At 42.7% G+C, this 16,777-nt stretch overlaps 2 protein-coding genes across 2 annotated transcripts in view; both read left to right on the top strand.

The window, feature by feature from the left end:
* utrn (utrophin) overlaps positions 1–5,642 on the top strand; it is a 155,501-nt gene extending 149,859 nt beyond the window's left edge. The window contains 5 exon segments of the mRNA XM_048249538.1: positions 912–1,179; positions 2,933–3,008; positions 3,182–3,241; positions 4,361–4,386; positions 4,568–5,642. Of these exon segments, the coding sequence (XP_048105495.1) occupies positions 912–1,179; positions 2,933–3,008; positions 3,182–3,241; positions 4,361–4,386; positions 4,568–4,576 (439 nt within the window). The 3' untranslated portion in view covers positions 4,577–5,642.
* Positions 5,643–8,859: 3,217 nt separating this feature from the next.
* On the top strand, positions 8,860–9,839 carry LOC125298739. The gene is made up of 2 exons (XM_048249539.1): positions 8,860–9,472; positions 9,639–9,839. Exons 1-2 carry the CDS (start codon positions 8,923–8,925, stop codon positions 9,782–9,784), a joined length of 696 nt encoding a protein of 231 aa, XP_048105496.1. The 5' UTR covers positions 8,860–8,922; the 3' UTR covers positions 9,785–9,839.
* Positions 9,840–16,777: the final 6,938 nt, after the last annotated feature.

Below are 16,777 nucleotides of genomic sequence, written 5' to 3'. Positions count from 1 at the left end.
TTTATCAGAAATAATATTCTCCATGTAGTGTTTTTCTCTCTTGGGTTAATTCAGATGCTTCCCGTAACACTGCTACGGCTTGTTTTCTCAAGGTCATGGAATGTCAGCTTTTTAGCTCATGATAGTCAGGGAAATGAGTCAGGGGAATGTCACATTTGACTTGGAGTGGGAAGCCTGACTCTTAGGAGGGAGTTGTAGCACAGCTGTGGTGTTGGTGTGTCATACAACACACAGGCTCAGTGCCCACAGGGACGCAGGTTCGAATCCGACCTGAGGTCATTTCCCAGACCTCCCCATCTCTCTCCACTCATTTCCTGTCTTCTCTTTACTGTCTTATCAAGTAAAAGGTTCTTTTTTTTAAAAAAAAGCCCCAAATTACAACTTAATAAAGCCTATCTCACTTAAAAACAGATTTGTATCTAGGATTTTTATCTGGATAGCGAAAGTAAAGAATGTTATCATTCTAGTCATTGGCACCGTTGTGGCTGGCAAAACCGCTGCATTGGTTAAAGCCAAAGAAGGAGTCTCCAAGTGCTGTTGGCAGAATGAGTGATGGCTGTTCACAGCAGTTATTTAAGATAGATCCACCAGGGAATAATTAATCCCTTAGTTGTCTCACCTCCTCTTTACTTTCTCTGCCTGTCTCTCTCATCCCTCTCTCCTTCCATTTCCCCTCCCACTCTCTCTTCCCTCTTTTGCCCTGTCTCTTTTCTTTCATCTCTCTCCCTCTCTACCTCCCCCTGTTTGCCTCTCTTCCCCCTCTACTCTCTTTCTTCCTCCTTGCTCTCTTTCTCACTCAATCTCCCTTTCCACCCTCCTCTCTCTCTCTTCACTCTCTCCCTTCTCCCCTCTTCTATCCGTCTCTTCTGCCTTTCTCTCCCCCCATCCCTCCGTCCTCACCCCTTCTCCAGAGTTCTGCAGCGCGAGTATGAGGACCTCCAGTTAGAACAGCAGCGGGCCCCGGCCGGTTCCGCCTGGTCCCCTGAGGGGCCCGGGAGCGGTGGTTCCGGTTCCGGATCTATTTCCAGTTCCGGCCCCGGGGGCGAGTCGGACCTGCTGGCCGAGGCTCGGTTGCTGCGGCAACACAAGGGTCGACTTGAGGCGCGTATGACCATCCTGGAGGAGCACAACAAACAGCTGGAGTCCCAACTCCACCGACTCAGACAGCTGCTGCATCAGGTACCAAACCGTACACACACACACACACACACACACACACACACACACACACACACACACACACACACACACACACCAGAACAACGAACACCAGAATTGACATGGTTTACATGAATTTAGATGGTTCATCTAAGAAAGTAACATCTACAACTGCTGTATGCACTGCACTCTGTATATACAAACACTTACACACACACACACACACACACACACACACACACACACACACCAGAACAACAGAAAACAGAACAACAGAACAGAATCACTGAAATAAAACAAAACTTGGTCCAGCCTGAACGTCCGGGAAAGAAAATCGTTATTGATGCCAGCAGGCAGCAAGCAGCTGTCTATAAATATTAGCTGTTTAAGTGCCGCCTCAACCACTCAGACCTCTAGCTGGAGCAATAAACAGCTCATGCTGAGAGTGGAGCAGTCTTAAAGGCACAGTTTGCAAATCCTGGTGATATGAACTTTTGTTGATATTTAAATGGAGGAATATTAAAAAAGTAAAACCCTAAGCCTCTCTGACGAAGGTTTCTTGACACTTGAGAGGTGATTGGAAGTTTGTTGATATTTAAATAGTCAATCTTAAAGGTGAGTCTTCGACCCTGATGGTGTCGACAAAAGTTGTTGACATTTGAGTGGGGCAGTGTTAAAGGAAAAGTGGCCTAGTCCTGGATCCTGGTGAGAAGTTATTGATGTTTGGTATATTACATCCAGAGGTGGAAGGACGGCCTCATATAAGGGCAGTTTTAGAGCTGGGAGGTGCAGTGCTTGTGTCCATACATTATTAATGTGCTATTCTAGGTGAGGTTTGACAGGTTAGAATATAGAGGTCTTGTTCTATGGCATAAAAGTCAGCGAGTGGAGTCTGTAAGAATCTGTAATAGATACGCTGGAGCACACAGACACACACACACACACACACAGAGAAACATATAGTACATATAGTAAACATATAGTAAATATATATATATACACACGGAGACAGAGACACAGGCACATGCACACTCATATGCATGCAGTTTTTTTTTCTTTTTTAGATCTTTGATCAAACAAAGTGGACTCAATTTCAAACAGCAAACACCGCAAGCAGGTGTTAAATCTAGGCTGTGTGTGGACGAAAACCGATATTTAAATGCTTAATCTTGCTTTGATGTGCCTGTTTATGTTGTCATGTTTCAGTCAAACATAACCTCAGTCAAATATGCCTGTGTGTGTGTGTGTGTGTGTGTGTGTATGTGTCTGTATTTATGTAACTCCTGTCATTCTGGTACGGTTGATGTTCTTGTTGTAGATTTTCACTCAGAATTGAATTTTGTTTGAAGCCAAAACAAGAAAACAGTGCCAGTAGAAATTATTTTTCCAGACGTTTGAATAATGAACCTCTCCCACACACTTTCCCCTCTCTTTCTCTCCTTTTCTTGATTCACCTCTCACTCTCTCCATTCCTCCATCTCTCCGTACCACTATCCCCACTTTCTCTCTCCACATTCAACCCTATCTCTCCCTTCTTCTCTTTCTCTCCTCCTATCTCCCACTTTCTCCCACCCCTCCCTTTATACATCTTATTTGTTCTTTCTTTCACTACCCTCCCCCCTTCCTCCTCTCTCCCTCTCTATCTCACTCTCCCTCTGTCTCTCTCCTGCTTTTTCTCTTTCTTCCTCTCCCTTTATTTCTCCTTCCCTCTCTCCCTCCCTCCCTCCCTCCTTCCCTCTTTTTCTCTCCCTCCCTCCCTCCCTCTCTCTCCCAGCCTGACTCCAGGGTTAATGGGGTCTCCCCTTCTGGTTCTCTCCCGCAGGAGCTGGGGTCACTACCCGAACACACAGGTGAAGAAACACACACACCCACATGCACACACACACACACACATGCCCACTGGTATGTTAATTTCCCTTGCACACACATAAATTAAATTGTAGTATTGATCATTTAAAATAATAAAGGTTTAACGCTGTGTGTGTGTGTGTGTGTGTGTGTGTGTGTGTGTGTGTGTGTACAGATTCCAGCTCAGACCTGGCAGACGTATTGGAGCAGATAAATAACAACTTTCCGGCATGCGGTACGTATGTACACCCCTCCATCCATCCATCTCTCTCTCTCTATCACAGCGTGCAGCACGTACCTACAGCTCTGCTCTTATCTCACAACCACTACCTCTCTATCTGTCTCTCTCTCTCTCTCTCTCTCTCTCAATCTCTTTCTCTCTCTCAATCTTTCTCTTTCCCTCTGTATCTGTCTATCTCTCTTTCCCTCTCTATCTGTCTATCTCTCTTTCCCTCTCTGTCTATCTCTCTTTCCCTCTGTATCTCTCTCTCTCTATCTGGCGTTGTTGTTATCTATCTCTGCCGTCTCTCTCTCTCTTTCTGTCTCTCTGTGTCTGTCTATTTGTTTAAGCCTTTCTCTATTTGACTTTCTCTGTCACACACACACACACTGTTTCTGTCATATTCCAGCGGTTTGTGTGTGCTGCTTGTTTTTACCAGTCCCACACTGACACACACACACACACACACACACACTCCCCATCAATTTCCTTTTCTTTCTGTCTGTCTCTCTCTCCGTCTCTCTCTCTCTCTCTCTCTGTCTCTCTCTACCCTTTCAGCAGTTTTGAAAGTAAGGATTGATCCGCCTGCAAATCTTTACTTTTGTATTAAAACTTTTTTGCTTTCGAATTGACGGCATACACACTCACACACACTCTCACACAAGCACAAGCATATTGATATAGCAAACAGTGGGCTTCATTGCTTGGAGTAAAAGTTAATGTAATAGATTGTGCTTGAGTGGTTAAGGCCGAGTTTACATTGGAGGGTCGAAAACTCATCAGTGGCTTTAGCATATTGTTTGTGTGTGTGTTTGTGTATTTGTTTTTGGTTTTGCATTTGTGTTTGCGTGCATTTTAGGGTCAAAAGCCAACCAGAGTTGAATATGCATTTGTGTTGGTGATGGTGTGTGTTTGTGTGTGTGTGCGTGCGCATCTGAGGGGTCGAAAGCTCATCAGTAGCTTCAGTGGAAAATCCATAGCAATTGGCATGAGCCACAGGCTAATCCGCAAACACAGCCAGTTAGCATACACACACAGAGACCCACTAACTTTTTATGCACATGCAGACACACAAACCTTAACCGAAATCTATTTTTAATCTGATTTTAATGTTGGTTTCCTCTCTGCCCATAGCATCAAGTATGTCAGCACGACCTCAGGTAAGAAATGACATACTGTGTGTGCATGTGCGCCTGCTTCTGTGTCCATATGAGTTTGTCGAATTGCTTAGGGTAATTGTGTGGTCATCCTTATACATTCTAATGTATGTTAAAGGGAATTCTGTATGTTTTTGTTAATGTGTGTGTCTCTCCGTGTGTGTGTTTATTTTTTGGCATCCAGGTCATGTAAGGAGCACCTGAGGGCTAATCAAACCTCTACTGTCTACCGAAACTCGTGTGATGTCACCGCCACCACTTTTCCTAACCGATTGACCAATCAGAGGAGGGAGAGATCGGTTTGACCAATCAGCTGCGAGGGAGAGATCGGACCCAAAGACTTTAAAGGACCCTCTCTGGACCGGACCACACACACACACACAACACCGACTGAAAAACTCTAACGAGACGTTAAGACTTAACACAACTGCACGCTGAACAAAAAAACAAGAAAAACAATTCCCCTCTTGTGTGTTCTATGCAACTGTACGTGTGAGAGCGTGTGTGTGTGTGTGTGTGTCTGTGTGTGTGTGTGTCTGTGTGTGTGTGTGTGTGTGTGTGAAAGCGTGTGTGTGTGTTTGTGATGTAGGGGGTTGGTTGTAGTAGGAGTTTGGGCTTTGTACTGTACTCCTTGAGTGTGAATGTCATTTCTATTTTTATTTCATTTTTTAATCTGGGCACACACCACACACACACAGATGCCCACAACACACCCTCATAGAAAGCAAGTTTTTGAAGATCAGTTGTGTGGCATGCACATAGAGAAGGCAGCTTTCCACATTTGCCATTGTGTGCGTGGAAAAGCAAGTGTGTGTGTGTGTGTGTGTGTGTGTGTGTGTTGGACGCGCACGCACGCACACGTTTGTGTGTGCTTCAGACATGTGTGCCCTTAAATGTTGTGGTGTCTTATCAGTAATCACGCATGAAAGGATCTCACACCCCTTCTTTTTACACACACACATGCACACACACACACACACACACATTCACACAAATACACCCATCTACACACACACACACACACACACACACACACACACACACATTCTCTCTTTTACTGAGTTTAAATCCACCTGTGCCTGAGCAGCTTGTGTTGGTGAAGATAATCAAAAGAGACCCACAGTCTATTTTAAAAGCATCCTGTATATTTATCAGCAAAGCTATCCTAGAGTCCACATGTTGTCAAGTCCAGGTCGACTCGTTTGTGTGTATGTGTGTACCGTACCTGTGTGTGTGTGTGTGTGTGTATATATATATATATATGTGTATGTGTGTATATATATATATATATATATATATATATATATATATATATATATATATATATATACACACACATATACATATCTCTCTCTATATATAGCACTCTAGTTTTCTAGATCTACGTTTGGAGAAATCAGAAGCCATGACTGCCTCGCTACCTCAGTCTCGTCCTCCTTTCTCTTGTCTTTCTATCCCTCCATTTCTACTTTCTACCCCCCCCAGTCAGCCACTCGCCTCTACTCTGTGGTCCACACCAAGGTCCCTTTGCCCTTTGACCTGGAAGGTAAAACTAAGAATTGAAATGACTGAAGCGAGTAGAAAAGTAAAAGAAGGTACAGATTAAGAACAGAGTGTGGAGCAACTGCTCTCCTCTCATGGTGTTTTCTATCCATCCCTCTATCCCTCTTTCCATCTTTCCTAGATCCCCCCCCCCTTTTGTGTAGTTTCTATTCGTTCTGGTCACCACATGACGACCCCATCTTTACCAAGATGATGATGATGATGAAGATGACTGTGATAATGATGATGATGAAGAAGTCTGCCATTGTGATTATGATGATGATGATTATGATGGTGGTGGTGGTGGTGATGTTGATGTAATCCACTCACAGCTGTAATCTGTATTGGTTGTTTTTTTTCCCGAGGTAGTTAAATTGGACTGACACACTACATGTAATATGGCTATAATATGTTTTATTCTTAAGAACAAAAATAAACATTTTTACAAGTACCAGCTAAATCGTCCTTATGTGTGTACATTTCAGTGTGGTCAAGAATGATGTGTTAGTGCCTGTGAGAGAGAGTAAGTGAATATGTGTGTATAGGTTCTAGAAATGCAAGCACTCATGCACAAAGGGGGTCCTTATATGGGTGCATGCACTCACTAACTGTGTGTGTGTGTGTGTGTTGACATACATTCATGAGTGAGAGATTTATTGTGTGTTCCCCTGATTGTGCACTTTTCCTCCTAAGTTTCCTGCCTTTCTCCCTGACTCGACAGCCATAGAGGCAGCAACCACAGCAGCGTGAGGAGACCCACAACTTTTAATTGGCAGAGAGAGCGACACCACACTCTCCAGGGCTTGTCCAATTAGCTTCCGCTATCTCTCTCGGTCTTCTCTTTCCTCTCTGTCTTCTCTCTCTCTCTCTGTCTTCTCTCTCTCTCTCTCTCCCTCTCTGTCTCCATCTCTTTACCACCCTCTCTTTTTCTCCCATTCTTTTGCTTTCGCTCATTCTCTCTTTCCCCCTCTCACTCTACCACTATTTCTCTCTTCTTTTTCTCATTCTCTCTCTACCACCCTTTATTTTTGGCACATTTACTTTCCCTCTCTCTCTTATTCTCTTTCAGTCTCTCTCTCTTTCTCTTTTTCTCTTTTGCTCCAGTCATCTGCTCCCATGTCACAAACGTCGCCGCCAGCAACCACCAATGAGGATGCAGATGCTTGTGTGTGTGCCGGTAATCTCCAGCAGCAGTCGAGTGGAGTCTCATGATTATAAATATTCAGCAGGCCACTGTTAGCGCTCATGAATATAACACTGACGATGATGATGCCGTTGACAGTGATGAAGAATGAAACGTGGTTAACTGAGCCAGCATTTGTCCCAATGCAGCGCTGCCCATTCCATTCAAAACCAGTGAGACTCTAAACACACAAACACATCAGTGTAATCATTTGTGTGCCTGACTTGCCTCTCTCCCATAACTGCCTGGAGTCTACATAAGAGAGGATTGGGCCAAGATGACTGAATTTAAAAAATAAATAGTAAAAAAAAAACATTTTAATGGAGGAGAAATAATTGTTTTGCTTTGGTAATGAATGTTAACTTATTCTTTATATAGCTCCTCAAACCCCCAAAGGAGAAATAAGAATGCAGGAGAAATCATTTTTGTTATGGATCCTCCTGAATATTTTATATTCCACATCTCTCTCGTTTAAGAGGAGGGAGTCATTCATACAGGCCCTTCTGCTTGACATTTTCAATTGTGGCAACTTAGACACTAATGAGTTTCAAATACTCTGCACAATCTATACAGAATCTCTTCTCTTGTTTATTCACTCATACACACACACACTCCCACACACACCTAGTCGTTCACTCTCCCACAAACATAGAGACCTGGGGGCTGAATGGGGGTGTATGAGGTCAGAGATGTAGATTGTTGCCACACCATTTTGTGCTTTAAAAAACATGAGCAGAATCTTAAATTGGATCCTGAAATGAACTGGGAGCCAGTGAAGGGAGGCTAAGACTGGTAATATGCTCCAGTTTTTTGGTACCAGTTAGCAGCCTTGCCGCTGCGTTCTGGACCGTCTGAAGGCCGGACAACAGTGATAGGGGGAGACCTAGGTAAGAGGGAATTGCAGTAATCAAGCCGTGATGTTATGAAGGCATTAATGACTGATGAATTACATACACACATACTCCTCAAATCATCTCTCTCACACACACACACACACACACGCAGACTCTCTCTCATCTGTGTGACTCAAATTATCTAAAATGGGAACCATAATATCAGAGAGAAATAGTTAGGCCTATATTCATGTAGAAAGCAAGAGAGTGTGTCAATGTTGATTCATTTGATGTGCAGGATAAAAAGAGGGAAAACAAAAATATATTAGGCTAATAATGATAAATAATAGATTAATATTCTGTTATACTGATTAATATGTATTTGTTATAATTATTTTAAAACACATAGCTTAAACATTGTATATTGCTTGTCAAAGTTTTCACTTAGGCAATTTATTTGTAATATGCTTTAACAGTCATGTTCCTCATCTAGTCATAGGCTAGGCAACAACCCAACAAGACTGTTGCAGTCAGTTTTGGCAGTTATTTTGAATTTAGGACAGGGTCTGTGGCATCCTAAGTTAGGAAATTCTTGAGTTAGGATGGTTCTGTAATGGCCTGTAATTCCTATCTTAAGTTCAGTTAAATGCAGTTAGGAAACATGCTTCTGTAATACCAAAAATCCTAAATGCCATCCTAAACTGAGATAAGATAGGATTTCATAGTTAAGTTTCTGTCAAAGATTCTAGAGCTCCTTTCTAGAATCTTTGCTTTCTGTAATGAGGCCCCTGATTTACATTTACATCATACCATTCCGTTTAGGATCACAAAGGTGGCTAGGCAACATCATGATGTCATAGAACATAGCACAGGGTAAACTGGAATTTTTGTTCACTTTTGCTTGAGTTTGTGTAGATGTTGGCTGGTTTCAATTTTGTTAATATTGAAATTCAAACTGTGATTTCTGACGATCTGATTTTAATGTGGCTCTGCTGGTTTTTAGCCTGCTGCCTGGCAGCACGGCAGGATGAAGACTTAAAAAAAATTAAGAGATGCGTCCAAAGATATGGACTGGTGGAACTAAAAAGAGAACTGAGGGCTTTGGGAGTTAATATTGACGTGAACGTGGATGAGACTAAAAAGAAAACCAAAAAGAAACTCCAAAAGCTCCTCATAAAGGAGCTGAAGAAGATCGAGGAGGACAAAAAAGGACTGGAAAATAGGGCTTATAACGACTACACTATGCCCATGGATACCCCTGAATACATTCTATCTGCCCTCAATGAACTGGAGGCTTTGATAGTTTACATTGATGATGACGTGGATGAAGCTCAAAGGAAATACAAAAGGAAGAAGGAACTACAAAATTTCCTAATAAATGAGCTAAAGGAAGTCGAGCACGGCAAAACTGACCTGGACAACCAAGATTACAAAGAGACATCAACTATTCCGATGGAGATCCCTGAATCAGAGAGAAATGAAGGAGAAGCCGTGCTGGACAGTCTCCTATATAAAGTGGACTCGACTCTGGGTGAGTAGAATACCTGCTCACATTGGGTGTAAGAAATGGCCTTGCATCACCAAAACCCAACTTGAGCAATAAGTGGGCCATGTAAAAAGTGAGCTCACATTTAAAACATCAAAATGGTTCAGCAGTTAATTTTAATAAAACGCCTCTCCAATTTGTTTCACTTCAGATGGACGAATGAAAAGGAAGAGAAAGAGAGAGCATGGAGGCTGGACGCTGGAGGCAGGAAAGAGGAGGCGGAGTGAGAGGCCTGTTTCTGGAGTGCCCTACAGATTCACAAACGCTCCGTCCCTAGGAGGAGGTTTTGTGTGGTAGGACAGCAGCAGACGGGACAGACAAGGACGAGGACCATCATCAACAATTAATAAAACCAAAACCAGAAGCCAGACTTCTGGTGATTTTCACTGATACTCCTTTATTCATTTTTCAAATATTCTTGTAGGACCACTAAGGACCAGATGGGAACGTATAATCCCCCTATATTTATATTTGTTTTATAAAATGTACATGTTTTATAAAATGTATTTTTGCATACTGATTCAAGTTCAGTATGCAAAATGTTACTGAACTATTACTGAACATCACCTTAATCAAATTCAACCTCTAGAATGGAGAATATAACCTTATGGAGTTAACACTGATGAGGACGTGGATGAAACTAAAAAGAAAAACAAAAAGAAGACCAAAAAGGAACTACAAAAGCTGCTAATAAATATAATTTAAATATAATTCTGCAACCCAATGATTTGTAGGACCAGATGGGGACATTTGATCCCCCTATATATTTATTTGTTTTATAAACAGTACCGGTATACAGTAATTTCCTGTGTATTAGCTGCATTGTGTATAAACCTCAGGACAGTGTTTTATGCAAGTTAAAAAACCAAAACCATTTTAATACCATATTAACTGCCCCCATGTATTAACCTCATAGCCGAAGAATTTTTTTCAAAAGCAATGTATAAACCTCGGCTAATAGTTGGGAAATAATGGTCACATTGAAGCTAACATGTAAGCTACATTGTAGAGGAGACTATAGCTAGGAGTAGGATATGAGTGCTTGTATGACTGCATGTGTGTGTACCGCTGCCTCACCTGGGGTACCTGCGCAGCATGAGGAAGCGTAGGTCCTTCTTGGCCTCCTCCAGGGAGCATGGTGGCCGGTGACATGTCTCTGGACTCTGGCTCTGCTCCAGACGGAAGCAAAGGGACTGCATCCGCACCAGCAGGACCGAGCAATTCTGTCCCACAGACACACTGTATCCCGTCAGGGAAACACTCTGGGCCAGATGTATACATTTGCGAACATACGCCATGGACAAAGATAGCGAACGCTGTGATACCCAGGTTTACGCCGTATTTATCAAACTTTCAATTCATAAAGTAATCTGCGCTTTTCTCCGCCCCCTACGAACGTCCACAATTGAACGACACTTGAATGAAGTTAACTGATGACAACATTAAAAAGTTTAAAGATCATGAAATAATACCATACGTGATAAGAGGTCATCAAGCAGGGAGATAATGAAGATCTGTAGCTCTACTCAAACTACTTGTGCACGTAGGTTTTGGAAGACGGGCCACATACAAGCAGATCCTGAGTGGAGGCTGAAGTGCATATTGCATTCATTATTTTATATTCTGAATTATTTATATGTTATAGTATGTAATAACAGAATAAATAGGTAGGTGTTAAAACAACAAGACAGGTGGTGAGAATAATCAACGAAAATATAGCACTGGCAGTGGGAGGGGATTAGTTTTAGTTTGAGTTCAACATGGTTATGGCTTTGAGGATGAAGCTGTTTTTGAGTCCGTTAGTTCTGGAATTGATGCACCTGTAGCGCCTTCTTGAGGGCAACAGATGGTGGCATGGGTGTGTAATATCTGTGATGTTTCTTGCTGAGACAGCGAGAGTTGTAAATGTCAACCAGGGTGGGGAGGGGGCGGTCAACCAGTTTCTATGCAGTCTTTACCACCCTCTGCAGCCTATTCCTCTCTGCTTCAGTGCAGCTGGTAAACCACACCATGATGTTGTATGTCAGCAGGCTCTCAATGCAGGCTCTGTAGAAAGTCTCCAGCAGCTTACTGTCCAGTGTGTTCTTCCTGAGCACCCTCAGGAAGTGGAGTCGCTGCTGGGCCTTCTTGGTGTCAAAAAATACGGACTGGTGGACTAAAAAGAGAACTGAGGGCTTTGGGAGTTAATGTTGATGAGGACATGGATGAGACAGTCAGTTTTGGCAGTTATTTTGAATTTAGGACAGGGTCTGTGCCATCCTAAGTTAGGATTCCTAAGTTAGGAAATTCTTGAGTTAGGAATTTTGCCAATACAGAACCATCCTATCTTAAGTTAAGATAGGATTTTTTCCTAAATGCAGTTTGGAAACATGCTTCTGTAATACCAAAAATCCTATATGCCATCCTAAACTGAGATAAGATAGGATTTTATAGTTAGAAAGTTTCTGTAATGAGGCCCTGGACTGGAGAGAGAGAGAGAGAGAGAGAGATATGGAACACTGGACTGGTGAGAGAGAGAGAGAGATGGAGCACTGGACTGGTGAGAGAGAGAGAGATGGAACACTGGACTGTGAGAGAGAGAGAGAGAGAGAGAGAGAGAGAGAGAGATGGAGCACTGGACTGGTGAGAGAGAGAGAGATGGAGCACTGGACTGGCCGTGGATGACAGCAGAGAGCAATGAACTGTAATTAGCCAACAAATCTGCCTGCCCCCAAAGCCCTGGTCTGCACTCTTCCACAGGAGGAGGGAAGAGTTAGCGGGAGCAGGGGAGGACCAGCTGGATGAACAGGGGCCAGAGAGAGGGAGAGAGAGAGATGGAATAGAAAGAGATGGGGACCGATGAAAATGTGTGTGTGTGTGTGTGTGTGTGTGTGTGTGTGTGTGTGTGTGTGTGTGTGTGTGTGTGTGTGTGCATGCGTGCATGGCAGGGTTTAGCTCCATTAGCCGCTGGTAGAAGTCAGATCATTTCGCTCACAGTCTTATGCGATCATTTATACACATACATACACATCAGTGAGATTTTTCTTTCCCTCTCTCTCTCTCTCTCAAACACACACGTAGTTCATCACACATAAGGAGTGTGGCAGAAGCGTAATGTGCTGTGAAATTCAGCAGCAGCAGTCACAGACATGAACACAAATACACCCAAACACACACACACACACACACACACCCCTACCCCCACACATACACACAGTAAGTCCCTACTTACAGGGATGAGACTGTTTCATATACTGTTTCACAGCAGATGATGACAAGGTCCGCAAACCTGTGTGTGTGTGTGTGTGTGTGTGTGTGTGTGTGTGTGTCGTGCCACGTTTGTGTGTGTGTGTGCTACGTTTGTGTGTCTGTGTCCTACCATCTATATTTTGGGCCAATAATACATGATTATACACACTTATATAAGTCACACAGACAGAGCTCAACTTCAATAGACTTTCTGAAAGTCTTTCAAAATGGTGAAGAATGTTCAGCCTATTTGAACACATACACACACACACACACACACACACACACTTCTGAACATTAAAACATTTGTTACACAACTTGTGCCTTTAAGAGTCCTCCTAAGGTTAGCATTATGCATCCCTTGCAAAGTAACAGAGACACACACATAATGAAGCTCTTCTAAACCAAAGCACCCTCTCACCCACCCACACACACACATACACACACACACACACACACACACACATACCCATAGACACATACCCATAGACACAAGGCAATCTCTTGTGTGATGATGTAGATCACATGCACTCTGGATTGTGAATAATTCATGGAGGAGTTAATATTGGATGATGTGATTAATTATTGATTATCAGCAGCGGCAGGTCTCAATGGGCTACTGCTGAAGTCTGGTCTCTGATCAGTCTGACCCAACTAACTCAAGAGTGCTAATGAGTTATCACATCTGCATGAGTACTTACACAGCACCCCATCCGTCAACACTAACCCTGTCAATGCCCACTTAACCTCCTCTCTAAACACATCAACACTCATTTATATGAGTGTTTTCCTTCATTTTACAACTCTATTTCAAATGTTGGGTAGTATTTTATTTTGACAGTCGCAGACTTTATTGATGAATTGTTGAAATTCAGTTCACCTTCACCTAACCAACCCTACTCTGTAGGCAATACTCTCCCTATTTGCAAACACTAAAATTGTCCTTGACTTTCAGTAGAAGACATCAAACACCTTTCACATAGCCTAAGGTAAACTCCTCTGGGCTTGGCATGAAGATCCACCAAACTCATATAAAGAAATTATGAATATAATTATTTGTTTCAGGAGAGGAGTATTCTTAGGAAGCAATGTGACAGTCCGACTTGTAATGATATTATAACAAGCTAGCTATGAACATGCTAGTTATCTGATAAATTACAGATTGGCTGACTTGTGGGAGGTGGGGAAGACATCGGAGTATAAAGCTATAGCTAAAACACTGACTTAGGACTTCCTCCCCCAGATGTTGGGATAGCCTATGGAGTTTTGGTAAATGAAGAACAACCAACCCGATGTATCTTCAACTCTGTCATTTCAGTATTACGCCAGAGTCTAGTCAATTAATAGGTAACACTGCACCCAATACTTTAATTTTAGAGATCATGCATAAACAAAATTAAAATACATGAAAGAAATGTATTGTTTGTTATTAACCCTTAAAGGTGTACCATTATGTGACAGGAATGTTGGAAAATGAACATTCTAAAGAATATCTGGGTTCATTGATTTCAATCAGAGCCCTAGAGAGAGATCTAGAGGCTCTGAATTCAACATAGAACTTTAGAACCTTGAATTGTTGCGGGAATCTTATGTTAGAATGTTCAAAAAGCCACACCTGGACTAGGAACAGTAGTGGGACATACTTGCATCTTATTAACTTCCTTGGAGAGATTTAACCTCAGTGTTTTACTGCGCCATTCTCAGTGGGAATGACTAACTGCAGTTGCTTTAAAGGCAAAAGGCTGGGTTGTGTTGGGCTTTATCTGCATGCCAGTATTTATGCTGTGTGTGTGTGTGTGTGTGCGGCAGTGGGCATGAGATGGGATTGGATCAATGAGCTCTGGCAGCTCTCTCTCTCACACACACTCTCTCTCTTGTGTGTGTGTCTCTCTCTCTCTCACACACACACACACACACATTTGGACTGGCATCATTCTTGCTTCAGTGATCAAACACTTGGCAGAGTGACACTGAGGGCGAAGATTCTCTCTGGCAGCCGAAGGGACAGAGAACAGATGTGGGTCTCAGTGTGTGTGTGTGTGTGTGTGTGTGTGTGTGTGTGTGTGTGTGTGTGTGTGTGTGTGAGGAGTCACCAGCACCAGACAGTAGGTGTTCTCATAAACTAGGCCTGATATCATCCCCCCCGCCCCCGTTTCAAGTCCAGCCTGATTAACACTGCCAAGGTCAGTTTGGACACTACACTACACACACACACACACCATACATTCACACACATCATGCTCGAGTTCAAAACAAAAGCAGCAATCTCTTCCCTCAACCACTTAACTCAACCATTCCCAGCCTCCTAAGATCCACAAAGTTATGCAAATAGACCCCTCTCTCTCACACACACACACAACATAAGCTGAGATCCAAATGACCTCTTCCTCCTCTCTGGATCATATGGGGTAATCTTACACAGCACCACATGCTATATTTTTACACACTTGCACACACACACACACACACACACACACACACACACACACACACACAAAGGTCTCCACAGGTCCTCTCTCTCATCCGCACTGTGTGATATCATTCCTGGGTATGTTACTTGGGGGGAGTAATCTGATCTTTTTACCTTCAACTTTCTTACCCCCGACTCTCTCTCTCTCACACACACACACACACACACACACACACACATATACACTCACTCTCGCTCAATCTCACCCATTCAAATACACACACACACACACACACACACACACACACACACACACACAAAGAGACACATAAGCAAACACATTCACACAAACACAATTACACACACACACACCTAGACACATAAACAAACACATACACACACACACACACGCACACAGCTAACACTAAACTCTCCCCGACACTCCCCAGCCCTGTGTCTCCTGCTGCCGCTAATTGTTTGTTTATTGAAACAACATCAAGATCATTTTCTCAATCTGCCCCAATGAGCAGATACAGAAGCCTGCTCATCTCTGTCCATTTAGGATACTGTACATTTACCCACATTATGTACATTTGCTACAGTTAATAATGCATTGACCACTTTATTTACTATGGCTTAATGTTCGGAGAGACAACACCATGTTATGTAAGGAGAGCCATGTGATATTGTAATTATGCTGTTTATTACACCCTAAATATGTCACTTATAAGGGTGTAATAACACATGTATGCTGTGTAGGGTGTTTGTACCCTAACCCCAGTGCTATCATTATAACGATAATCTTAATCGTAGGAATACTGTTAAGTCAAGGATCCTATATAAAAAAAAGCTGAACTTAATGTGCACAAACCATAAAGCTTACTAAGATACTTGCAAATCAGTTTTATAGTTCATTCATTCACAATTCAATTCAACTTCATTCATCACGTACCATGTCATCCGAGCTGGTGATGAAATGTATAACAGTTCAAAGGTAATGTATCATGTGTAGCAGATACTTCCTGATGCCCAAGTTGCAGCAGCATTCTTGATGACCTGCCGAGAGACTGAGAGCTGGGTGTTCACATTGGTGGTGGTTAGTGAGCTCCTCCCTTAAAGGGTACTTTGATAAAGGGCTATATGAATACAAGTTGTTGTTGTTGATGTTGTTGTTGTTGTAAGCCATTCTCTCCCCTGTGGTCTAGAGAGGGGAGGGGTTGGTACGGTACCCTCTATATATCACTCCCTCTCTGCTTAAACGCTGTGCTGGGCCTCAGCTGACTCAGAGGGAAGATACAAGGATACAAGGATACAAGGAAGTTTATTGTCACATGCATATAGTTACTGGAAGAAAGAAATGCAGTGAAATTATGTCTGGTGTCAGCCTTTTTGTGCATTTATGGGGGGAAAGTGCAGTAGAAGAGGGGTTTAGTAGATTAAATGGCAAGGGCTGCATAAGAATCTATGGAGATGTGCAAAAGTCTGAGAAAGTCAGATGTGTGTGTGTGTGTGTGTGTGTGTGTGTGTGTGTGTGTGTGTGTGTTTTGACGTGTGATGAAATAAGAAAATAAATAATAGGTCTGTAGCATAGGGAGAGGGATGTAAAAGTGCTAAAAGTCATGTAGGTGTGTGTGTGTGGGGGTGAATGAGTG

This window comes from Alosa alosa, chromosome 8 (assembly GCF_017589495.1).
Source record: "Alosa alosa isolate M-15738 ecotype Scorff River chromosome 8, AALO_Geno_1.1, whole genome shotgun sequence".
Lineage (NCBI taxonomy): Eukaryota > Metazoa > Chordata > Actinopteri > Clupeiformes > Clupeidae > Alosa > Alosa alosa.
This window is presented reverse-complemented; position numbering and strand designations above follow the sequence as displayed.

Excerpts from the sequence above, each read along its gene's own strand:
- LOC125298739 (XM_048249539.1), top strand. The coding sequence starts at position 8,923 with ATGTGGCTCTGCTGGTTTTTAGCCTGCTGCCTGGCAGCACGGCAGGAT. Across the intron at positions 9,473-9,638 it reads TAAAGTGGACTCGACTCTGG|ATGGACGAATGAAAAGGAAG; the intron begins GTGAGTAGAATA and ends GTTTCACTTCAG.